This window comes from Erythrolamprus reginae, chromosome Z (genome assembly GCF_031021105.1).
Source record: "Erythrolamprus reginae isolate rEryReg1 chromosome Z, rEryReg1.hap1, whole genome shotgun sequence".
NCBI classification, from domain to species: domain Eukaryota; kingdom Metazoa; phylum Chordata; class Lepidosauria; order Squamata; family Dipsadidae; genus Erythrolamprus; species Erythrolamprus reginae.
In genome coordinates, this window is record NC_091963.1 from 81,693,434 (window position 1) to 81,718,409 (window position 24,976).

Genomic DNA, 24,976 nt, shown 5'->3' on the forward strand with positions numbered 1-24,976 from the left:
TGTCTCTAGATATTGTTGTGGTTGGCTCTGGCCCAGCACCTGCACCAAAGGAGATGGATGCAGAGGAAACATCAACATGTCATAGGCCTGTTTTATTACAGACAGAGGCAGGTAGTGAAGTTTCCTCAGAAGAAGAAGAAGGTGGGGGTGACTTGGAAAAGGGGAGTTTGGCAGACAGCCCAGGAGGAGATCAATCATCCTTATCATCCCTGGATTTGGAACAAGAATTTATGACACATCCACACATGCGTAGAGTGATGCATAGGAGACAACAACTGAAGGATTATTACAGGAGATAAATGAGGCCACCTGTGGTTGGGTGGGGCTGCTGTAATTAGTGCTACAGATAAAAGAGCAGCCTGCTGTTTTAGCCTCATGGCAGTTTATCTGATTCATAGTTTCATCAAGATCGTGGTTTTTGCTGTTCAAGATGGTGTGTGGACTTTCTGGACTTTAGAATTGGACTCAATTTCCCAGTTATTGGGTGAGCATTTGGTTTGCATTTAACCCATGCCTTGTGTGTACCAGAAAATCCCTTTGACACTTAAAAAGGGAGCTGTTTCTGTTTTTCTGTCGATAAAGACTTTCGGGTTTTCCTTCTATCGTGTGGTGTGTGTCTTTCTGGACTAATTAGCCTGTAATTACGGGCAGTTGAGACACACTCACAGAGCTTTTTGCTCAAGCTTTGAGCATCCGTGCACATTACACAAAGAACATTATTATCATTATTTGTTTGCCCCTTATAATCAACAACTACATCTATTTCATTTACAGCTGCCTTTTCATAAATTTCAACCAACTTTTTGATTCTCATTGGTCAGGGACAGAAATCATCCACATCAGTTACATCTCTGTCCCCTTTACCTAGTTTAAATGCCTGTCTAAAACAGTTCTGAACTCCTCATCAAACACCTGGGTACCTCTGTATGATGGATGCAAACCATCCCTCTTAAACAACTCTCTATTAGACCACCTACTAACATCATGACTAGCATAGCCAAAACCTTCAGCTTTACACCACTGCCTTAACCACACATTAAACTCTCTGATACAAGTTGTTTTATCCTCCTGACCACAAACCAGTAACACCTTTGAAAAAGTCACTGAATCAGTTATTCTGCCCAGCTCTGCACTAAGACATTGGAAATCTCTTTTTACTAGATTAACATTTCTCTGAGACAAATCATTTGTGCCAAGATACACCACCACATCAGCATTATTAACTTTACTCACAGCCTTGACAATATTTGTAATCCGCCTCCTGTCCCTGCTGGCAGTGGACCCTGAGAGACACCTCGTCAGCTTTACCACATCCTTATTCTGTTCCAAATCAACACATCTCAAAGTTGAGTCACCCACAAGAAAATGCATCCTCCTTTTATTTCTACTAACTGCACCTGATGGTTTGGTAACACTATGCACCTTACTTACAACAACTTCCCCTTGGAACATCCCCTCATCCCCCACCTTAGGGCCTCGATAATATCCGCAACAACCTTACAATTTAAATCCGCAAGAACATTATAGGATTGCGTATGTGCCGAAGGTTTTTCTGCCTCTATTTATTATGTAAAGGGAAATTTCTCTCTCAAAATACTATAAATCCTTCTTGAAGAAAAACAGAGGGAAAGAGAATCCACAGGACATCAAAGAGAATCTAAAGATTTATGGTTTTAAGCAAAGACGGGGATTCTTTCACCATAACAAAGTGAGCGATAAAGTGAGTACAATAAATTTTAAAATTGCAGAAGGTGGTGACTCGAGCCTCGGGAAAATTGAAAAAAATTGGATAGACTGTTAGAAATTGTTTCAGGATTTGAACAGAGATTTATTACAGTGGAGTCAGCACTGGGAAATTTGACTTCAGATGTAAAATTAGTTTAAAAAGAGACTGATGTAACTACTGGAAAAATTCAGAAAGTTGAAAAACAAGTTAAGGATCAGGGAGAGACTATTAAACAAATTAATTACAGAATTGCTAATCTGGAGGACCGTCAAAGGAGAAGAAATTTAGGTTCAAATTTAAATGAAGCAGTAACTGGTTGGATTAATAAGCAAGGTGCCCAGGTTGGTTCTGATTATATAAAACGTGTCCTTTGGGCTGCCCCACATAGAAACAGGGAGAGGCAAAGATATATTGTTATGGCTTTGGTCAGTGAGAAAAAAGCGGAGATCATTTACAAGGTCTTGAAAAGTTGTGCCAGCCTTAAACAAGATGGGAACAAGATAAGAGTTCTGAGGGATCTCTCTTGGGAAACCTTGAGAGCGAGAGCTGCCTTACACCCAATTTCAAGCCGTTTATATCAAAGTAGAAAAAAGGTTTACTTGGGGTTTTCCAGCTGCTATTTTGGTGTTCCAAGAAAATAAGATGTACAAGGCACATACACTGGAAGAGGGAAAGGCATTATTGGATCAACTTCTTCAGGTTTGAAGAAGGAGCACAAGCAGCTATGGATGAGACAAAAGAAGCAGAAGAAGGAGATGATTTTTTTCAGCGGTCGTAGTACTCCAGATGAGGAGGAAAGACAAAGAGAGGAGCAGCTGAAGGAGTTAACCGGACAGGTGGAGGCCATCAGAAGGGAGCAGAGGAAAGCAAGAGCTCAGCGTGAGAAGAAAGCGAAAAAGTGACCTTGTTGACCCCCCTTTTTTCGGAGATGTCTTTGGAATGTAGTGTATCTGTTATTCTTGTGGGGAGGAGAATGAGAAGGGAAAATGGTAAAGGAAGTTAAAAAAAGTTAAAGAAATTAAAGAAGGAATGATCTAAATGAGAAGGGAGGGTGGGAGGGGAATTTTTCTCTTTAATTACATTTAAAAGTGGTTGAAAGTGAAGCTCAGTAGTGTGGGAATACAATTCAAGAGAATGTGCCTCATAACTGGAGAAGGGTTTTTCTTGTCCTCTACCCTTTTGGTGGGAGGAGCATGGGAGGAGGCACGTTGGGGTGGGTGACAGGGGTAAGGAAGGGGGGGAATTAAACCAAGGGCAAAACAAGAGGGTAAAGGGGTTATTTTGGTATATTATGATTGAGTGTAAGATAATGGTTTTAAATGTGAATGGTTTGGGATCAGATTTGAAACGTTTTAGGATATTAAGGATGGCTAAGCAACACAAGGTGGATATTATGATTTGACAGAAACACATAAAAGAATGGGTGGAAGAGATAAATTGATTAATGATAGGAATTGGAAATAGGTATATGAATCTAGAGAAACACAAAATAGTAGAGGCACGGCGATTCTTATTCATCAGAGGGTTCCTTTTGAAACATAGAAACATAGAAGTCTGATGGCAGAAAAAGACCTCCTGGCCCATCTAATCTGCCCTTATACTATTTTCTGTATTTTATCTTAGGATGGATATATGCTTATCCCAGGCATGTTTAAATTCAGTTACTGTGGATTTATCTACCACGTCTGCTGGAAGTTTGTTCCAAGGATCTACTACTCTTTCAGTAAAATAATATTTTCTCATGTTGCTTTTGATCTTTCCCCCAACTAACTTCAGATTGTGTCCCCTTGTTCTTGTGTTCACTTTCCTTTTAAAAACACTTCCCTCCTGGACCTTATTTAACCCTTTAATATATTTAAATGTTTCGATCATGTCCCTCCTTTTCCTTCTGTCCTCCAGACTATACAGATTGAGTTTATTAAGTCTTTCCTGATACGTTTTATGCTTAAGACCTTCCACCATTCTTGTAGCCCGTCTTTGGACCCGTTCAATTTTGTCAATATCTTTTTGTAGGTGAGGTCTCCAGAACTGAACACAGTATTCCAAATGTGGTCTCACCAGCATTCTATATAGCGGGATCATAATCTCCCTCTTCCTGCTTGTTATACCTCTAGCTATGCAGCCAAGCATCCTACTTGCTTTCCCTACTGCCTGACTGCACTGTTCACCCATTTTGAGACTGTCAGAAATCACTACCCCTAAATCCTTCTCTTCTGTAGTATTTGCTAACACAGAACTGCCAATACAATACTCAGATTGAGGATTCCTTTTCCCCAAGTGCATTATTTTACATTTGGAAACATTAAACTGCAGTTTCCATTGCTTTGACCATTTATCTAGTAAAGCTAAATCATTTACCATATTACAGACGCCTCCAGGAATATCAACCCTATTGCACACTTTAGAGTCATCGGCAAATAGGCAAACCTTCCCTACCAAACCTTCCCCTTGTCACTCACAAACATATTAAAAAGAATAGGACCCAGAACAGACCCTTGTGGCACACCGCTTGTAACCTGACTCTGTTCAGAATACTAGCCATTAACAATAACTCTCTGATGTCTACACTTCAGCCAGCTGCAAATCCATTGAACTATCCAGGGATTAGGTCCAATCTTCACTAATTTATCTATCAGCTCTTTATGTGGAACTGTATCAAAGGCTTTGCTGAAGTCCAGGTAGGCAATATCCACGGCACCACCTTCATCCAACACCTTTGTGACATAGTCAAAGAAATCAATGAGATTAGTCTGACATGATTTGCCTTCAGTAAAGCCATGCTGATTTGGGTCCAATAAGTTATTGGTTTTTAGGTGCTGATTTATCCTCTTTTTGAGTAGAGTCTCCATCATTTTAACTACCACTGATGTCAAGCTAACTGGCCTGTAGTTACCAGCTTCTTCTCTACTGCCCTTCTTGTGGATATGCACAACACTGGCCATTCTCCAATCCTCAGGAACATCTCCTGTTAACAAGGATTGGTTAAACAAATCAGTCAGGGGGGTAGCAATGACAGATCTGAGTTCTTTAAGAACTCTGGGGTGGATGCCATCTGGACCCATTGCCTTATTTATCTTTAATCGTTCAAGTTCTTCTAAGACATCGGCTTCTAAGATCACTGGAGCTGAATCCGTACAGCTGGAAGCAATGCTATATCCCTCTATAGTATTATTTTGCAAGGTGTCTTTTGAGAAAACTGAACAGAAGTAGCTATTGAAATGGTCAGCGATCTCATTATTACCATTAATGCATGTACTAAGCTTCCTGATGCCGCAATTTTTCTTCTTCTTATCACTAATATATCTGAAGAAGGTTTTATCCCCCTTCTTTACAGATTTGGCAATTTCTTCCTCTTTTGAGGCTTTAGCAGCATATATTATCTGTTTTGCCTCCTTCTGTCTCATTTTATACACCTCCCTACCAGCCTATACCTCCTATAGGCAGCCTTTTTTACATTGACTATAGCCCTTACATCATTGCTAAACCATAGCGGTTTCTTCCTTTTACCTTTAGTTATTTGTCTTACATAGAGTCCAGTGGCTTTTAAGATGGCCTTTTTTAATACAGTCCACTGGGTGCTCGTTCCTGCCATTTTATCCCTGCCCTTTAATTCATTATCTAAATATTTCCCCATTGCATTAAAATTTGTTTTTCTGAAATCCAATACTTTGGTTGCATTATAGGATTGCTCACAATGAGTTTTTACATCAAACCACAAACATAGATGGTCACTGCAACCTAAATTTTCTCCCACCTTGACCTCTGAAACCCAATTCCCATTAGTAAAAACTAAATCTAGGATATTCTCCCCTCTAGTTGGTTTCTTAACCAGCTGTGCCAGAGCTGCTCCTGTAAAGGCCTCTACTATATTCTTACTTTTGCATGTAAGGGCACTGGGGATATTCCAGTCAACATCAGGCATGTTGAAATCACCCATAACCACAATATCTCCCTTTAGTGCCATTTGGGTAATTTCATCCACCATCTTGTTGTCATATTCCTCAGATTGCCCTGGAGGCCTATAGATCACCCCAATTCTAATGACAGAACCTTCTTTATTTTGCATGCAAATCCAGAGAGTCTCCAGATCTTGACATGTATTTTGAATTAGTGTTGTTTTTAGACTTTCTTTAACATAAATGGCTACTCCACCTTCCCTTCTCTCTATTCTATCCTTCCTATACAGTGTATATCCTGGTATGGATATTTCCCATTCATTAGAATCCTTAAACCATGTCTCAGTTATGGCAACCAGATCCAAATTATCTCTAGATATTATGGCCATTAACTCACAGAGCTTGTTGCTCAAGCTTCAAGCATTCGTGCACATTACCCGAACAACATTATTTTCATTATTAGTTTGCCCCTTATCATCCACAACTACATCTATTTTATTTGCAGCTCCCTTTTCATAAGCTTCCAAAAACTGATTTATCCTCATTGGTCGGGGACAGAAATCACCCACATCAGTTACATCTCTGTCCCCTTTATCTAGTTTAAATGCCTGTCCAAGAAAGTTCTGAATTCCTCACCGAGCACCTGGGTACCTCTGTATGATGGATGCAAACCATCCCTCTTAAACAACTCCCTATTAGACCACCTACTGAAGAGGTTGGAGTTCAGAAAGATAGAGAAGGAAGGTGGTTATTTGTTAAAGGGAAAATTAATCAAAAGAAGTTGACATTAGCAACAATTTATGCCCCAAATATGAAAACAAAACAATTTATAATAAATACTAAAAGGAAGTTAGATAATTTTATGGAGGGCTCAACTTTTTTGGCAGGAGATTTTAATATGCAATTAACAAATGGGATTGGAAACAGTAGGACGTTACATTTAAACAGACTTAATATGGTGGATCTTCATGCAGATATTCCAAATAGAAGTACATATTATTCAGCAAGATATCATACATTTAGCTGCATTGATTATATATTAATGAATAGGGTGGGAAATATACAAGTTTAAAAAGTAGATATTAAAAATATTTGGTTAACAGATCATGCCCCACTATTGGCAGAATTGGAAATAGGTCAGGAACGCAATCAAAGAATTTGGAGATATAATGCAGTTGTAACTGCTAGAGAACAAGATAAAGATAAATTGCAGACAGAGTTATGTGAATATTTTAGAATTAATGATGTGGGTTTTATTAAACAATCAATTGTGTGGGATGCATGTAAGGCCTTTATGAGGGGACAATGTATATGTATGAAAGCAGATATTAGGAAGAGGTGGGGTAGAGAAAGGGAAATGAAGATAAGGGAAATAGATTTGATACAAGAGCAGCTAAGATTAACTAAAAGTAGAGATTGGAATAGTTTATTGAAATTGAAAAAGAAACAATTGATGGTGTATGATGAGATCCAATGGAACAAGATGAGAATTAAGATGTGACAAAAACATTGAGCTGGGGGACAAAATCATTGCAGCAAATGGCAAGATATTTGAAGAAGAGGAAAGAAAAATAATGTATATTAGCACTGAGAGACTCTAGTGAAGAGGTTAGATATGGTAAAGAGTAGCTAGAGAAGATAATGAGAAAATATTATTAGGATTTGTTTAAAGAGGAGCAGGTTAAGATAGGAGTGCTCAATGTTGGGAAAATAGTAAGTGAAGAAGATAAACAAATATTGAATGCAGAAATTACACAAGATGAAATTGCTAGAGTAATTAAAGGGTTAAAACAAGCCAAAGCACCGGGCCCGGATGGGTTTACAGTGGAATTTTATAAAACCTATATTCAATTCAATTCAATTCAATTTATTAGATTTGCATGCCGCCCCTCTCCGAAGACTGTATTGAATGTATTGTTGCCACATTTGGGGAAACTGTTTAATAATATATTGTTAACTCATGATATCCTGCAGACATGGAGGTTTTCAGAGATTGTTACTATCCTGAAGATGGATCGAGATTTAAGAGAGCCTGGGTCTTACTGTCCGATCAGTTTGGCAAATCAGGATTATAAAATATTTATGAAAATATTGGCAAATAGACTAGAAAATATTTTACCAAAAATAATTGAAGAGGATCAATATGCATTCGTGAAGGGAAGGAAAATAAGTGAACCAATTAAAAATGTAATAAATGGGATGCACCATGCTACCGTTACTAAAAGGAAATTGGGAATTTTGAAATTAGATGTGTATAAAGCTTTCGATAAAGTTAACCATAGCTATTTATATAAATTATGTAAGGAAATAAATATGGGGGACAAATTATGTGAAATTATAAAAGAGATTTATAAAGGGAATGAAGCGTATATAAGGGTGAATGGACAAAGAACGCAGAAAATTAAAATACTAAATGGCACCAAGCAGGGATGTCCTTTATCTCCAATGTTATTTGTAATAGCAATAGAGATCTTAGCTAATAAGATAAGACAAGATAACACTTGGGCAGGATATAAAACAGGGGACTTAGAAATAAAATTAAACTTATTTGCAGATGATGCAATTATATTGACCCAGACCCCGAGGGAGATGATTAAAGGTATAAAAAATATTTTACAAGAATTTAAGCAGGAATTGGGACTGACGGTTAATATGGAAAAATAAGAGATTATGTGTTTAAATACAGATCCGAGAGAGCAGATAGAAATAAGGAAAGAATCGGGGTTGAAATTAGGTTTTTAAAAAATTAAATATTTGGGAATTTGGTTATTGAGAAACCCAGAGAAAATTGAGGAGGTGAATTATAGATTAATATGGAGGAAAATGCTGAAATGGATGAGGACCTGGAAAGAGAAAAAGCTAAGGAGAATCTCTAAAATAAGAGCTTTGAAAATGATGATAGTTCCCAAAATGATGTACCTATTTCAGCTGCTGTCAGGGGGGCTATCATCATTTAAGTTTAAAGAGTGGGACAAAAAACTTAATTATTGGATTGAAGAAGATAACAGACCAAGAATAAGGAAAAAGTGGTTAATTGTGAATGAAAAAGAGGGGGGATAGGGAGTTCCTTGTTTGGAGCTGTATAGGGAAGCTTTTCAAATGGAAAGGTTAATGGAGTTGCAATTACGTGAAAACAAATGGGTGAAATTGGAAAAACAGATAAACGGAATGAAGAATAGAGAATTAATTTTTATAAAGTGGAATAGGAGTGACTTAGGTAAATTAATAGGTCCCATGAAAGGGACTATGGAAATTTGGAAAAAATGGCAGGAGAAAATAGGATTATATAAATCTAAACTGTCATCGCTTTATGTAATAAATAGATACAGTGGTACCTCGGTACTCGACCACAATTTGTTCCAGAAGTGTGGTCAAGAACCGATTTGGTCGAGTACCGAATTTATTTATCCCAAGCAATGAAGAAAGGAGCCCCCCGAAGCTGCCGGGATTGCAGCAGCCCCCACCCTTCCTGCAGCTTGGAGTACCGAATTTATTTATCCCATAGGAAATAATGGAAATGGATTTAATTGGTTCCCAGCCCCTGTTAACTCGCTGGGAACCAATTAAATCTATTTTTTTTTATTTCCAATGGGATAAATAAATTCGGTACTCCAAGCTGCAGGAAGGGTGCTGCAATCCCAGCAGCTTCAGGGGGCTGAGGAGCTCTATAAGAGCTCCAAGCTGCAGGAAGGGTGGGGGCTGCTGCAATCCCGGCAGCTTCAGGGGGGCTCCTTTCTTCATTGCTTCCTCTTATTACCTGTAAACTTTCTCCTTCCCGGTGGCTGCTTCCCTTCGAGGAGCAACAGCGCCAGGAACGTCACGTAATGAAGGGAAACTGCTGAGATGGCTCTGGTGGCTTCCCTTCATCACGTGACATTCCCGGCGCTGTTGCTCCTCGAAGAGAAGCAGCCACCGGGAAGGAGAAAGTTTTTGCAGCTGCTTACAGGTAATAAGAGGAAGCAATGAAGAAAGGAGCCCCCCCGAAGCTGCCGGGATTGCAGCAGCCCCCACTCTTTCTGCAGCTTGGAGGAATTATAGAACTCCTCAGCCCCCTGAAGCTGCTGGGATTGCAGCAGCCCCCACCCTTCCTGCAGCTTGGAGCTCTTAGAGATCTCCACTGAAGCTGCTGGGATTGCAGCAGCCCCCGGCGGTAACATTTCGGATAATGAACAAAATTTTCTCTGGCTGTTTGGTATCCGAATTTTTGTTCAGATACCGAAGCAAATTTTTGCCGAAAATTTTGTTCGTTATCCGAAATGTACGAGAACCAAAGCGTTCGAGTACTGAGGTACCACTGTATAATGAAACAAATTTAAATATGGTTATAGGAGAGTTGAAGGGAAGAGGGATAACTAAGAGAACAGTTATACAAGAAGGATGGGAGGCCACGTAGAAATTGTATAGAATGGTGGTTAGGCAAGGGAAGATGGCTACAAATAAATGCAATATGTAAATATCTCAATGAAAGGGAGAATAAAGAATTAGTATTGAGTGAGGAGACAGGTTTAGAGAAAATAATAAGAGAAAAAAGTGAGGGTATAAAGGCGCAAGCAACCAATATATATAAGATGCTAGTGCAGTCAGATGGGGACACGATTCAAGGACTGACTAAATGGTGGCAAAATGAGATACAAGTAGAGGTACAAGAGATGGAAAATGTAGTAGAAAATATAAGGAAAATTAAGAATACAAGAATTAGGGAAATGAGAAGGAAAATATTACATAAGTGGTATTATACGCCCGTTAAACTCGCACACTTTCTGCAGAATGTCAAGGGTGTTTGTTGGCACTGGTGTCAAGATAAAGGAGTGTTTATGCATATGTTTTGGCAAAAAGTGGCAGAGGACATTAATAGAATGTTAAATACACAATAGACAATCATTAAGGAAATGGCAGTATTAGTTAAAAGTAATGCGATGGGAGAATTTAGAGAAATAAAACAAGCAGCGATAGAAAGCGCTCAGACGGTAATAGTTTTGGGTTGGAAAGATGCGACAAAATGGACAATGCAAAATTGGTATAGGTACATGGTGGACCCTATTCAATTTGAAATTATGGATAAAAGGATAAAATTGGATAATGAAACTGATTTTAGGCAACTGATGAGACGGTGGGACAAGGTAAGACGATATATGACGAGTAGCATCCGAGACCAAGCTACAAGAAATAAATTGGAATCACTCTATAATATGTAAATAGATATATTGCTCTTGGGTCAAAATGGGTTATATAAGAAACACCCCCGATTTGGTGATGGGGTATGTGTGTGTATTGGGGTGGTGGGCACTTTTTACTGTGCATTGTTTTATGTTGTGTGTATATTAAAAATTGTTAAAAATCAATAAAAATATTTTTTTTAAAGAACATTATAGGAATTAGATACAGAGAGATCAAAATTGCTATGTCTGTTCTCCACTGCAATCAATCTTCCTGAATCAACAATTGTCCACACAGCCCTTCTCCTCGAGGGGCGCTGAGGTAGTGGAGGCTGCAGATATGGCTGCATTACAGCACATGGCTGGGATAATCTTTCCACTTCTGACTGCAGGGTACAAACTAATTACTGCAACCTAGAGATCTCACCATATAAAATAGATGTCCTTATGCAAAGAAGTAAGAGGACTGGAAAGTCCAAGAGGATACCAGTATGGCTTATGAATGAGGTACGGGAGGTTATTGGAAAAAAGAAAAACTCATTTAAGAAATGGAAGACTCTTCCATTAGAACAGGAAGGATCACAAACTCTGGCAGACCAAATGCAAGGCAATAGTCAGGAAAGCCAAGAGAGATTTTGAGGAGCATATAGCAAAGAATATTAAAAATAATAACAAATTGATCCCGCTATATAGAGTGCTGGTGAGACCACATTTGGAATACTGTGTTCAGTTCTGGAGACCTCACCTACAAAAAGATATTGACAAAACTGAACGGGTCCAAAGATGGGCTACAAGAATGGTGGAAGGTCTTAAGCATAAAACATATCAGGAAAGACTTAATGAACTCAATCTGTATAGTCTGGAGGACAGAAGGAAAAGTGGGGACATGATCAAAACATTTAAATATGTTAAAGGGTTAAATAAGGTCCAGGAGGGAAGTGTTTTTAATAGGAAAGTGAACACAAGAACAAGGGGACACAATCTGAAGTTAGTTGGGGGGAAAATCAAAAGCAACATGAGAAAATATTATTTTACTGAAAGAGTAGTAGATCCTTGGAACAAACTTCCAGCAGACGTGGTAGATAAATCCACAGTAACTGAATTTAAATATGCCTGGGATAAACATATATCCATGGTAAGATAAAATACAGGAAATAGTATAAGGGCAGACTAGATGGACCATGAGGTCTTTTTCTGCCATCAGACTTCTATGTTTCTATGTTAAAACCTTTTTAAAGTACATCAGAAGCAGGAACCCAACCAGAAAAGCAGTTGGGCCACTCGATGACAATGGTCAGAAGAGGATAAACAGAGAAGAAAAGGATATTGCTGAGAGATTAAATGACTTCTTTGTCTCCATTTTCACTGAGGAGGATAGGGAGCATTTGCCTGCCACTGAATTAGTTTTCCCAGGGAGGGAATTAGAAGAATTAAACTAGATAGAGATAAACAAGGAAGATATTCTTGCATGCCTCTCTAAACTAAATGTCAACAAATCGCCGGGTCCAGATGGAATCCACCCTAGAGTTCTCAAGGAACTCAAGTGTGAAATTGCTGAACTTCTCGCTAAAATATACAATCTTTCTCTAAGATCAGGCACTGTACCTGAGGATTGGAGGGAGGCAAATGTAACCCTGATCTTCAAGAAAGGATCCAGAGGTGATCCAGGAAACTATAGACCAGTCAGTTTAACTTCAGTTCCAGGTAAAGTGATGGAAACCATTATTAAAGATAAAATTACTGGGCATATAGAAAAACAGGCATTGCTGAAAGAAAATCAACATGGTTTCTGCAAAGGCAAATCATGTCTTACTAACTTGTTAGAATTCTTTGAGGGTGTAAATAAACACATAGATAAAGAGGACCCAGTTGATATTGTACGTCTTGACTTTCAAAATTCTTTTGACAAAGTCCCTCACCAAAGGCTCCTAAAAAAGCTCTTCAGCCATGGAATTAGAGGAGAGATCTTGTCCTGGATTGGTAACTGGCTAAATTGTAGGAAGCAAAGAGTGGCAATAAATGGACAATTCTCTGAATGGAAAGAAGTAAGAAGTGGTGTACCCCAAGGTTCAGTTTTGGGACCTTTACTTTTTAATTTATTCATTAATGATCTGGATGTAGAAGTAAATAGTGAGGTAGCAAAGTTTGCTGACGACACTAAATTGTTCCGGGTAGTGAAAAGTGAAACTGATTGTCGGGAGCTCCAGAAGGGTGTCTCGAAATTGAGTGAGTGGGCAACAAAGTGGCAAATGCATTTTAACCTAAACAAGTGCAAAGTTATGCACATTGTGGCAAAGAACCCCAATTATACCTACCAACTATTGGGGACAAAACTTTCCGAGACAACCCAAGAAAGGGATCTTGGGGTTTTGGTGGACAGCTCAATGAAGATGTCAACCCAGTGCGCAGCAGCAGTAAAAAAAAGCAAATTCCATGCTTGGCATAATTAGCAAGGGAATTGAAAATAGGTCAGCAAGCACTGTATTGCCTCTGTACAAATCGATGGTGAGACCACACTTGGAGTACTGTTTATAGTTCTGGTCACTGCACCTCAAGAACTGGAAAAGGTGCAAAAAAGGGCAACAAGAATGATAAAGGAAATGGAGCACCTCCCTTATGATACCAGGTTACAACACCTTGGTCTCTTCAGCCTTGAAAGACGGCATTTAAGGGGTCACTTGATCAAAGTGTAGAAAATCATGCATGGGATAGAAAAGGTGGATAGAGAAAAATTATTTTCTCTATCACACAATACTAGGACAAGGGGGTTCTCCCTAAAGCTCATAGGTAAGAAAGTGAGGACAAATCAAGGGAAATATTTCTTCACCCAGACGGTTGTTGGTTTATGGAATTCACTTTCAGAAGAGGTAGTGACAGCTGTCAGCCTTGATAGCTTCAAGGCAGGATTAGACAGATTCATGGATGCCAAGCATATAGATGGTTATTGAAACGGATGTCCAAGTGCTGTCTCTATGTTGGTTGAGGCAGGCAGGATTCCCTTGAGTACCACTTGTTGGGGGTCAAGGGAATGGGAGGGTCTTGCCTTCTTTTTCTGCTCAAGATCCCCATGGATAATTGGTGGGCCACTGTGACACAGAATGCTGGACTCGATGGGCTTTGGCCTGATTCAGCGTGGCTCTTCTTAAATGGCAAATGTTAGCAACCCATTTGTAATTTAACAAGTGCATATAATAGGTTGAGAATATATAATACAATTTCATACAATATTTTTAAAAATTAAGTTTATGTAATCATGTGAATTTTGATTTGGTTTGATTTTGGGTTTTTATTCCTAGTTCCTCCTCTTCCACTTCAAACTATTCAGATGATGAATCTCTCTCTGAAGAGGAACTGGACAATCTAAAGGAACAGGTAGAAGAAAAGAAAAAACTCTTATCTATCATCCGAAACAAACCCTGGCACATGGCAAAGAGATTAACTGTGCTAAGGTATAATATCTTGGTGATTATTATTCACATGACCTCTAGGTCTAAAGAGATATATTTATGTTGCCATTCCATTGCATCTTCCACAAAGATTATATTCTGTGACTGTTGGCTGAACTTCTTGAGCATCCTAGTCCTAGTCAAAAGGTTTTGCCCCATGGTTGGCTTAAAAGAAAGATTTGCTTTTTATCTATGTAACTAGAAAACAGAGGACAATTTTTGGCTGATCTTATGCATTAATTTAAATATAAACCTGAATGATTAGACTGGCTGTCATTCTCTGCCTTTTTTCATTGTTGCTGCTTTTTTCCATCAGAATCAAGTGGTTACTTTTTCAGCACTTTCATATGTTAATGTTGTAAGACTTTAGGCAAAATATATTGCAATAATTACTCATCTGCCATATTTATTTAAAAGAATGATTTAATATGTCTTAAATGAACATGCAGTTCTCACAGTTACTCACCTTTGGTCAATTCTAGACTATTATAATGTGCTTTATATGGATTGACCTTGAAAAATATTTGGACATTTCTGTTAGTTCAGAATGCAGTAACTTGAATAGTTTTGCACAAATCTAGGCTTACACAAACGGGATGCATATGCTCAATGGCTAAGATGCTGAGCTTGTCAATTGAAAGATTGGCAGCAATTTGAATCCCTAGTGCCGCATAACGGGGTGAGCTCCCATTACTTGTCCCAGCTTCTATCAAGTTTGAAAGCAGATAAAAAAATTCAAGTAGAAAAATAGGGGCAGTCTTGTGACACTGTTGCGTACAGCTTTGGCATTTAGTCATGCCAGCCACATGACCATGGAGATGTCTTTGGATAGCGGTGGCTCTTCAGCTTTGAAACAGAGATGAGCACCACCCCTAGAGTTGGGAACGATTAACTCCTATGTGCAAGGGGAAACTTTACCTTTATCTTTAAGTTTACACATGTTTCATCTCTTCTGCATGGCTACCAATCCACTTCAGATACCATTCATGGTGCTGGTTATAGCCTTTAAAGCCCTATGTGGCCTGAGATAAGGCTATTTCAAGGACTGCCTCTCCACTATTATAATCACTTACCAAGATGGGAAGGCAGGTCAAGTTACAGGACTCATTGATTAGAGATGTCCATCTGATAGGCCCATGAGAAAAATATGCTCTTCTTGGTGACAACCTTTCTTTATGGAACATCACTCCTCCTGAGGCAGATTGGCTACTTTGTTGCTTTTCTGAAAGACAGAATAGAATAGAATAGAATAAAATAGAATAGAATAGAATAGTTCTGGGGTGGAGCCATGGCGAGCAGGTGGAAGAGAACAGGGATCTGCTCTCTAAGCCCAAATCCCCTGCAATTGGAGGCCCATAGCAGGGCTTATCAACTATGGAGAGGTAGATGAGAAAGTAAAGCATCCAGCGAGCATTTTGGCGAAAGGCAAGGACTAAGCTTGTAACTCCGAAAAGAGGAAATGCAGTCAGTGCCATACTGACTGCTTCAGCACTATGACAGCACCATCAACAGCAGGAGAAGTAAGATTTTATACATCTCTGATGAATCGTAAGCAAACAACACAATTAATAGATGTGACAAGGTAATTTGATAACTGAATAATCTGAAACTTTAAGTGGTGCATGAATTGTGCTCAAATAAGAAGGGAAACCCCCATATTGCTGATAGCTGATAAATAGTGAGAGAAACAGAGATAAGATGTCACTATGACAGGCAATGTTCCCTCTAATTTTTTTTCGGTGTGGGCGGAAAAGTATAGTGTCTGAGCGGCAGTCCCTTTGGGACTGAGCGGCATAGAAGTCTAAGTAAGTAAGCAAGCAAGCAAGCAAGCAAGCAAGCAAGCAAGCAAGCAAGCAAATAAATAAATAAATAAAAAAAAAGTAAGTAAGTAAGTAAGTAAGTAAGTAAGTAAGTAAGTAAGTAAGTAAATAAATTTTCATGCCTGAGCGCCTGATTTTTTTTCACAGATGTCACCCAAGATAACTTATTTTGTAATTATTTGGGGCTCAGTCCTGGGGCACAATAAGGTCCCTTCCCACTATGTTATTCTGTTATTTTACATTTGCTGATTCCTCTAGTTCAAAGTTTCGAAATGTATATTAGGATATTACTTTATGTTCAATTTTGTAAGAGTTCTGTTTTAATAGAAATGTCTGAGACAGCTTAGTTACAATGTAAATAAGAGGCTGCCACAAAGAAGGGGGAGTCAAATTATTCTCCAGAGCACCTGTAGGACAAGAAGCAGTGGGTGGAAACTAATCAAGGAGAGAAGCAACTTACTTGGAACTACTTGCCTCTAGAAGTTGTGAATGCTCAAACACTGGAAGTTTTAAAGAAGATGTTGGATACCCACTTGTCTGTAGGGTTTTCTGCTTAAGCAGGGGGTTGGACTAGAAGACCTCCAAGGTCCCTTCCATCTTGGTTGTTAGAAAATGTTTCACATTTTAAAATATCTGTACAAGCCACAAGAGACATCTCTTTAGAGGAACATCTTCCCACCTTGTAGACAATACTTCCAGAAACTGGGAATAACCATAAACAACGTCTACATCTAGTATCCAATATCCAGTATCTAGTTCAGGAAACACAGATCAGTTTGACATGCCTTGATTGTTAATGAATTATCTACCTTCAGTCTCTCTAGGACTTTCAGCTGACTTGCACCTAAGGAGGTTATTTTGATTTTTTTTTTTGCAAAAGCAAAACCAACATCATTTAGAAACAATTAAAAATGCCTTCAATGAGAATTTAAAAAATACAATACCCAATTAGAAAAGCCATACTTTTCTCTCCTGCTTTCTTCCCCATTCCTTCCCCATGATGGAAATCCAATCCAGTCAGTTTTAAAGTCACACCGCATTTTGGAGTCGGAGGGAGGAGGGAAAATGAACCGGCTGGGCTTTTATCTCTCTCTCTCTCTCTCTCTCTCTCTCTCTCTCTCTCTCTCTCTCTGGTGGAAATCCAATCCAGTCAGTTTTAAAGTCACGCCGCATTTTGGAGTCAGAGGGAGGAGGGAAAATGAACCGGCTGGGCTTCTCTCTCTCTCTCTCTCTCTCTTGTGTGGAAATCCAATCCAGTCAGTTTTAAAGTCACACTGCATTTTGGAGTCAGAGGGAGGGGGGAAATGAACCGGCTGGGATTTTCTCTCTCTCTTGAGGGTGGAAATCCAATCCAGTCAATTTTAAAGTCACGCCACATTTTGGAGTCAGGACAATTGATCAAGGTCTGGTCACTTTATTCTAATTGCCAATTCCAGCGCAGAGGTCAGACTTCCGCGCTGAAATTGGAAACTTGTGGGCAGACATCTCAAATCTCCTGCACCATAGCGCACAACTCACGTTAGAGGGAACACTGATGACATGGGAATTATGGCTGGAGGGAGAGAGCCTACTCACTAAAATTATCTTTGTGTGAATGTGGATTGAGCTCAGGGACAACTGGAGCTTTTAAGTTTCTGCTGGAGAAACCAATCAGAAACAACAGAGTGGAGAATGTTGAGAGGTAATAGCGAGGAAAGTGTATATTGCAAGCAGAGAATAGAGGAACCACCAGAGGGCAAGTGGAACAGAACGAGCAAGTGAGGTGTTTTATTCCAGCATTTGTTGGGAATTCCTTTTTTTAGTTCATAAATACCATTTTGTCCAGATTGCATAGTAGTCTGAATCTTTTTGATTGTTTAGTTCCATGGTCAGTCTCTCCATCTCCGCACAGTCATATATTTTCTTGATGGTCTCTTTGTCCTCCAGTAGCTGTGGATTCCTCCATTTCTGCGCAAATACGATCCTTGCCACTGCTATTATATGCAGGATTAAATATTTAAACATTTTTGGCATAGGACCCTCTCATAATACCAAGTAAAAAAAATTCCAGTGAAATAAATGAGGACTTAACTTTTGAATATTTGAAAAATATAGATCTACCAGTATTAACCGAAACACAACAACAAAGATTAAACAAACCTATCACAGAAATGGAACTAATGCAATCTATAAAGAACCAGAAAAACAATAAAGTGACGGGCCCAGATGCGATACCAGCAGAATTTTATAAGTTAGATATAGAAATACTTTTTTCAAATATGTTTGAGATATATAACCAAATAATGACAGAAGGTAAATTACTCATAACATGGTCAGAAACTTTAATAACTTTAATACATAAAGCGGACATGGAAATAGAAAAAAATGAGAATTATACACCAATTTCATTGTTAAACGTAGATTACAAAATTTTTATATCAATTTTCACTAATAGGTTTAAAAGTATTATAAATGATATGATACATAGTGACCAAATTGAATTTCTACCAGGAAGACAAATTAAAAATAATCTAAGAATAATAGTAAATAGAAGAGAATATTATGAACAGCATCCAGAAAAACAAATGTCACTTATATTTTTAGATGCGAAAAAAGCATTTGATAATGTAGATTGGAATTTTATGAAAATACAATTAAATAAGATGGAGGTCGGAACAAAGTTTTTTAATATAATAGATGCCATATATTCTGAACAATCAGCTAGAATCATAATAAACAGTGAGCAGATGGAAAAAGTAGCAATACAACGAGGAGTAAGACAAGGTTGTCCAATATCACCATTATTGTTTATTTTAACTCTGGAAGCATTGTTGATAAAAATAAGAGCTGATAGGGAAATAAAAGGATTGAAGATTAAAAAAGAGACCTATAAAGTACAAGCATTTGCTGATGATGTGGTCTTTATTTTAGAAGATCCTACAGAATCTATCTTAAGGTTAATAAATTTAATTGAAGAATATGGGAATGTTGCAGGATTGAAAATAAATAAAGAAAAGACACAGATACTAACAAAAAATATGACAGAGATACATACAAAAAAGGTGAAATATTTAGGGATATGGATGACTTCCAAAGCCATATCCTTAAAAAATGATAATTATTTAAAACTATTAGGTCAGCTTAAAAAAGACTTAGAAGTTTGGAGCAACTTGCAATTATCACTGGTGGGAAGAATTTCTACAATTAAAATGAATATTCTCCCCAAAATTTTGTTTCTTTTTCAAGTTATCCCAATAAATCCTGGATCAAAATTTTTCGCAGAATTAAATAAGATAATAAAAAAATTTATATGGCAAGGTAAGAAACCAAGAATAAAACAAAATTCATTAGAAGATTGCAAAGAAAGAGGAGGCCTCGGCCTCCCAAATTGGAAATTATATTATTATGCCACCGCCCTAACATGGATAAAAGAGTGGTTGACCTTAGAAAATCAAAGGTTACTTAATTTAGAAGGTCATGATTTAATGGTGGGTTGGCATGCTTTTATATGGTATAAAAAGTTAAAAACACACTCATATTTTAAAAATAATATTATTAGAAAAGCATTGATCGATGTATGGATTGAAATAAAGAAAAACCATTTTTTAGAAATGCCAGAATGGATTTCACCTATTGAAGCCATCGCTCATCCGAATTTTATAAAAGAAGGTAAGATTTGGAAATATAGAGATTTACTGAATAATCAATTAAAATTAAGAACAAAACAAGAGTTACAAGAATTAGGTATTGACTTAGATTGGTGGCAATACATACAGATTAGCTCCAGATATCAAATGGATATAAAAACTTATATTTTCAGAAAAGAAAATAATGTATTAAGTAAATTATTACTTCAAAATCAAGTGAAGTTAATTGGAAATGTATATAAATATTTAATAAATCATAGAACGATAGGTTGGATATTGAAAGACAACATGATCAGCTGGTGCAAAAATTTTGGCAAAGAGATAAATTTAGAAATATGGGAAAAGATATGGGTGTATAATTGGAAAATAACATAATCAATTTTCTTTTAAAGAAAACCAAATTAAGATGTTTTATAGATGGTACCTCCCACCATATAGAATTTCCAAAATGTTTCCGACTGCTTAACCTGTTTGTTGGAAATGTAAAAAAGAAACTGGCCCATACTACCATGCATGGTGGACATGTTCTGAGGCTAAAAAATATTGGAACAAAGTAGAGAAATGGATAAATGAAATAACAAAGGAGAAGATTAAAAAAAATCTCCTGAATTCTTCCTATTGGGTATTTCAAATATAAAGTATAAAAAAGAAATGTATTATTTAATAATACATATATTGGTTGCGGCAAGAATTACATTTGCGCAGAAATGGAAAGAAAAGAAAATACCAAAAGATGTAGAGGTATTTTAAAAAATTATGGAATGTGCAGAACTAAACATGATGACAAAACGTTTGAATAATCAAGTTGAAACAGAATTTTACAAAATATGGGATAAAGTATATGAATGGTGGAATTTTAAAAATAGTATTAAAAATTAAATAAGTAAGAATTTATAACTATTTGAACTTATTATTTTGAAGGTTGATAAGATAGAGTGTAATAGTTCAAAAACATGTTTTCTTTTCTCTTTATAGTATGATAAAGTCAGAAGTGTTATTTTCTATATTTTATTTTTTGAATAAGTATTTGATATTTTATAGATAAAGAAATTTAATTAACATAAAGAATATAGATTTAAACTTAACAAGAATGTAATGTGCACGTGTGATATTGATCTGACTATAGTTAGGTTTTCTTTCTGTATTAGTTAGACTTCTATGACAAGCGGAGCAATGGTAGCTCCTTAAATGTTTAATGTTGTTTGTTTTTGTCTGTCTTTTGAAAAACAATAAAAATATTTTTTTTAAAAAATTCCCGTGTATATTCTACTGTTATATTTGTTATTTGTTGCAGCCAATTTTTTCCAGTATTTTTTCGTCTCTGGACATGATCACCATAAATGAAAAAAGGAGCCTTGTGTTTTATTACATTTCCAACATGTTGAATTATTGTTTTTATGTACTTTAGCTAATCTTTTTGATGGAAGGTGCCAACAGTATAGCATTTTGTATTGATTTTCTTTGTATGTTGTAGATTTGGTCAGTTTGATTTTATTTGTGAGCCGCCCCGAGTCTTCGGAGAGGGGCGGCATACAAATCTAAGTAATAAATAAATAAATAAATAAATTTGTTTATTTATTTATTTATTTGTTTGTTTGTTTGTTTGTTTGTTTGTATGCCGCCCCTCTCCGAAGACTCGGGGTGGCTCACAACAACAGAACAATACAAATCCAATAGTTAAAAACAATTAAAAACCCTTAATATAAAATTTGTTCCCATTCTTCTAAATATATATTGTAGCCAAAATATTTTGCCCATGCAATCATTGTACCTTTAACTATCTCTTCTGGTCTCTCGTGTTCCATCAAATATTCATAAATCTTAGATATTATTTTTTCCTCTGGGCCTGTCAGTAATTTATCTAATGGTTGGTTAACTTTTTCTATACCTGTTTGTTTCATATCTTTTTTATATCTTGATTGAATTTGGAGATAAGTCCACCAACCCATAATTATATTTTGTATAGTTAATTCTTCTCTACTTTTTAGTTTGCCTGTAGCATCTAGTATTTCTTTATATTTAATTTTTTTGGTCATTTCTATTGTATTTGGGTATATGAGAGCTTCCATTGTGGATATCCAATTTGGAATTTTTATATAGTGTTTCTGTCTAATTTCTTTCCATATTTTCAATAAAGATTGTCTGATTAAATGTCTGTTGAAATACTTTGGTATTTTATCACTTATATCCCAGAGATAAGCATGCCAGCCTTTCTCTAGGTCATGGCCTTCCAATTGTAAAATACGTTTATTGTCTAGATTGATCCATTCTTTTACCACGTTACAGAAGCTGCCTTGTAGTACATTTTCCAGTCTGGCATTCCGATTCCACCTTTACTCTTTATATCTTGTAGATCTATTATCTTTATTCTCGGCTTTTTGCCTTGCCATTTGAATTTGCCATATTATTTTATTGGGATAGTTTGAAATAGGTATAAAAATTTTGGAAGTATACTCATTTTAATGGATGCAATTCTTCTTATCCCCATTTTCTAATTCTGTTTTAGTTTGATTTACTAATTTATATAGTTATCTTCTTTTATTGATGAACATCTCTTGGTTAAATTTATTCCTAGATATTTAATTCTCTTTGTGTTTATGAATCCTAGTTTCGTTTCCAATTCCTCGTTTTGCTTATTTGTCATATTCTTAGTCATGAATTTTGGTTTTTGTTTATTGATTTTTAGGCCTGCTGCCTCTTCATATTCTATTTTTCCCAATAAATATTGTCCTGTCTCTAGCGGTTCTTCTAGAAAAAATACTAGATCATCTGCGAAAGCCTTTAACTTATACTCTTCTTTTTAAACTTTTGTTCCTTTGATATTGCTGTCTTTGCAGATCTTGTTTCAAGTACTAATATGAAGAGCAAAGGAGATATTGGGCATCCTTGTTTAACCCCTTTGTTTATTTGGAATGTTTTAGTCATTTCATTATTAACAATTAATAATAATAATAATAATAATAATAATAATAATAATAATTTATTAGATTTGTATGCTGCCCCTCTGCGAAGACTCGGGGCAGCTCACAACAATGATAAAAACAATATTATAATGGCACAAATCTAATATTAAAAAACTAAAAACCCTATCATAATTAAAAACCAAACAGAACATACATACCAAACATAAATTATAATAAGCCTGGGGGAAAGATGTCTCAAATCCCCCATGCCTGGCGGTATAGGTGGGTCTTAAGTAGTTTACGGAAGACAAGGAGGGTGGGAGCAGTTATAATCTCCGGGGGGAGTTGATTCCAGAGGGCCTGGGCTGCCACAGAGAAGGCTCTTCCCCTGGGGCCCGGCAGACCACATTGTTTAGTCGACGGGACCCGGAGAAGGCCAACTCTGTGGGACCTTATCGGCCGCTGGGATTCGTGCGGTAGCAGGCGGTTCCGGAGGTACTCTGGTCCAATGCTATGTAGGGCTTTAAATGTCATGACCAACACTTTGAATTGTGACCGGAAACTAATCGGTAGCCAATGCAGGCCACGGAGTGTTGTAGATATGTGGGCGAATCTGGGAAGCCCCACAATGGCTCTCGCGGCCGCGTTCTGCACGATCTGGAGTTTCCGAACAGTTTTCAAAGGTAGCCCCATGTAGAGAGCGTTGCAGTAATCGAACCTCAAGGTGATAAGGGCACAAGTGACTGTGAGCAATGACAGTTGTGGTCCAAATAGGGCCACAACTGGTGCACCAGGTGAACCTGGGCAAACGCCCTCCTCGCCACAGCCGAAAGATGATGTTCCAATGTCAGCTGTGGATCGAGGAGAACATCCAAGTTGTGCACCCTCTCTGAGGGGGTCAATAGTTCCCCCCCCCCAGGGTAATGGACAGACAGATGGAATTGTCCTTGGGAGGCAAGACCCACAGCCACTCCGTCTTGTCTGGGTTGAGTTTGAGTTTGTTGACACCTATCCAGTCCCCAAAAGCCTCCAGGCACTGGCACATCACTTCCACTGCTTCGTTGACTGGACATGGGGTGGAGATGTACAACTGGGAATCATCCGCGTATTGATGATACCTCACCCCATGCCCTTGGATGATCTCACCCAGCAGTTTCATGTAGATATTAAATAGCAGGGGGGAGAGGACCGACCCCTGAGGCACCCCACAAGGGAGAGACCTCGAGGTCGACCTCTGACCCCCCACTAACACCGACTGCGACCGACCGGAGAGGTAGGAGGAGAACCATTGGAGAACAGTGCCTCCCACTCCCAGCCCCTCCTGTCGGCGCAGAAGGATACCATGGTTGATGGTATCAAAAGCCGCTGAGAGGTCAAGAAGCACCAGGACAGAGGATAAGCCCCTGACCCGGGCCCGCCAGAGACCATCCATCAACGCAACCAAAGCACTTTCCATGCTGTAACCGGGCCTGAAACCCAACTGATCTAGATAATCGGCTTTTTCCAAGGACCGCTGGAGTTGGAGCGCCACCACCTTCTCAACAACCTTCCCCATAAAGGGAAGGTTGAAGACTGGACGGTAGTTATTAAGCACGGCTGGGCCCAGGGAAGGCTTCTTGAGGAGGTGGCACACAAGGGCCTCCTTATAAGGAGCCGGAAAGGACCCCCTCCCCAAGGAGGCGGTGACAATCTCCTGGACCTAGCTCCATGTCACCTCTCGACTGGCCGAAACCAACCAAGAGGGACATGGATCAAGTAAACAGGTGGCGAAACTCACAGCTCCAATGGCCTTGTCCACTTCATCAGGTGTCACCAAGTCAAACTCCTCCCAGACAGATGGACAAACACGTTCAGCCCCAGTCGCCTCGACTGACTCATTGTCAGCCGATACTGCTATGCAACTGGAGTTGAGTTCCACTAGGACCCGAGTGACTTTATCAGCGAAAAATGAGTTAAATTCCTCGGCACTGCCCTGCAAGGGTTCCCCAACTAACCCCCTGATTTAGAAGGGAGCGGGTCACCCTAAACAGAGCAGCCAGGCGGGATTCTGCTGATGCAAGCAATGCGGCCTGGTACGCGCATCTTGCCGCCTTGAGCACCACTTTGTAAGTCTTAATAAAAGCTCTTACAAGTGTTCGATCAGATTCGGACTTACTCTTCCTCCATCGGTTCTCTAGACGTCTCTTCTGGCGTTTCAACTCCCAGAGCTCCTCGTTGAACCATGGGGCTCTACGGGGTCTAGTGCCACAGAGAGGTCGCAGTGGCGCAATTCGGTCAAGAGCCTCTGCTGCAGCCTTGTTCCAGGCCTCAGCAAGAGACTCTGCCAAGCTGTGGACGAGCGAATCTGGTAAAACCCCAAGCGCCTTCTGAAAGCTCTTAGGGTTCATCAGGCGTCTGGGGCGG

At 38.4% G+C, this 24,976-nt stretch overlaps 1 protein-coding gene across 1 annotated transcript in view; it reads left to right on the top strand.

Annotated features, from left to right (window-relative positions):
- LOC139153842 (transmembrane channel-like protein 2) overlaps positions 1 to 24,976 on the top strand; it is a 590,027-nt gene that overhangs the window by 54,457 nt on the left and 510,594 nt on the right. The window contains 1 exon segment of the mRNA XM_070728265.1: positions 14,075 to 14,227. Coding sequence (XP_070584366.1) covers positions 14,075 to 14,227 — 153 coding nt within the window.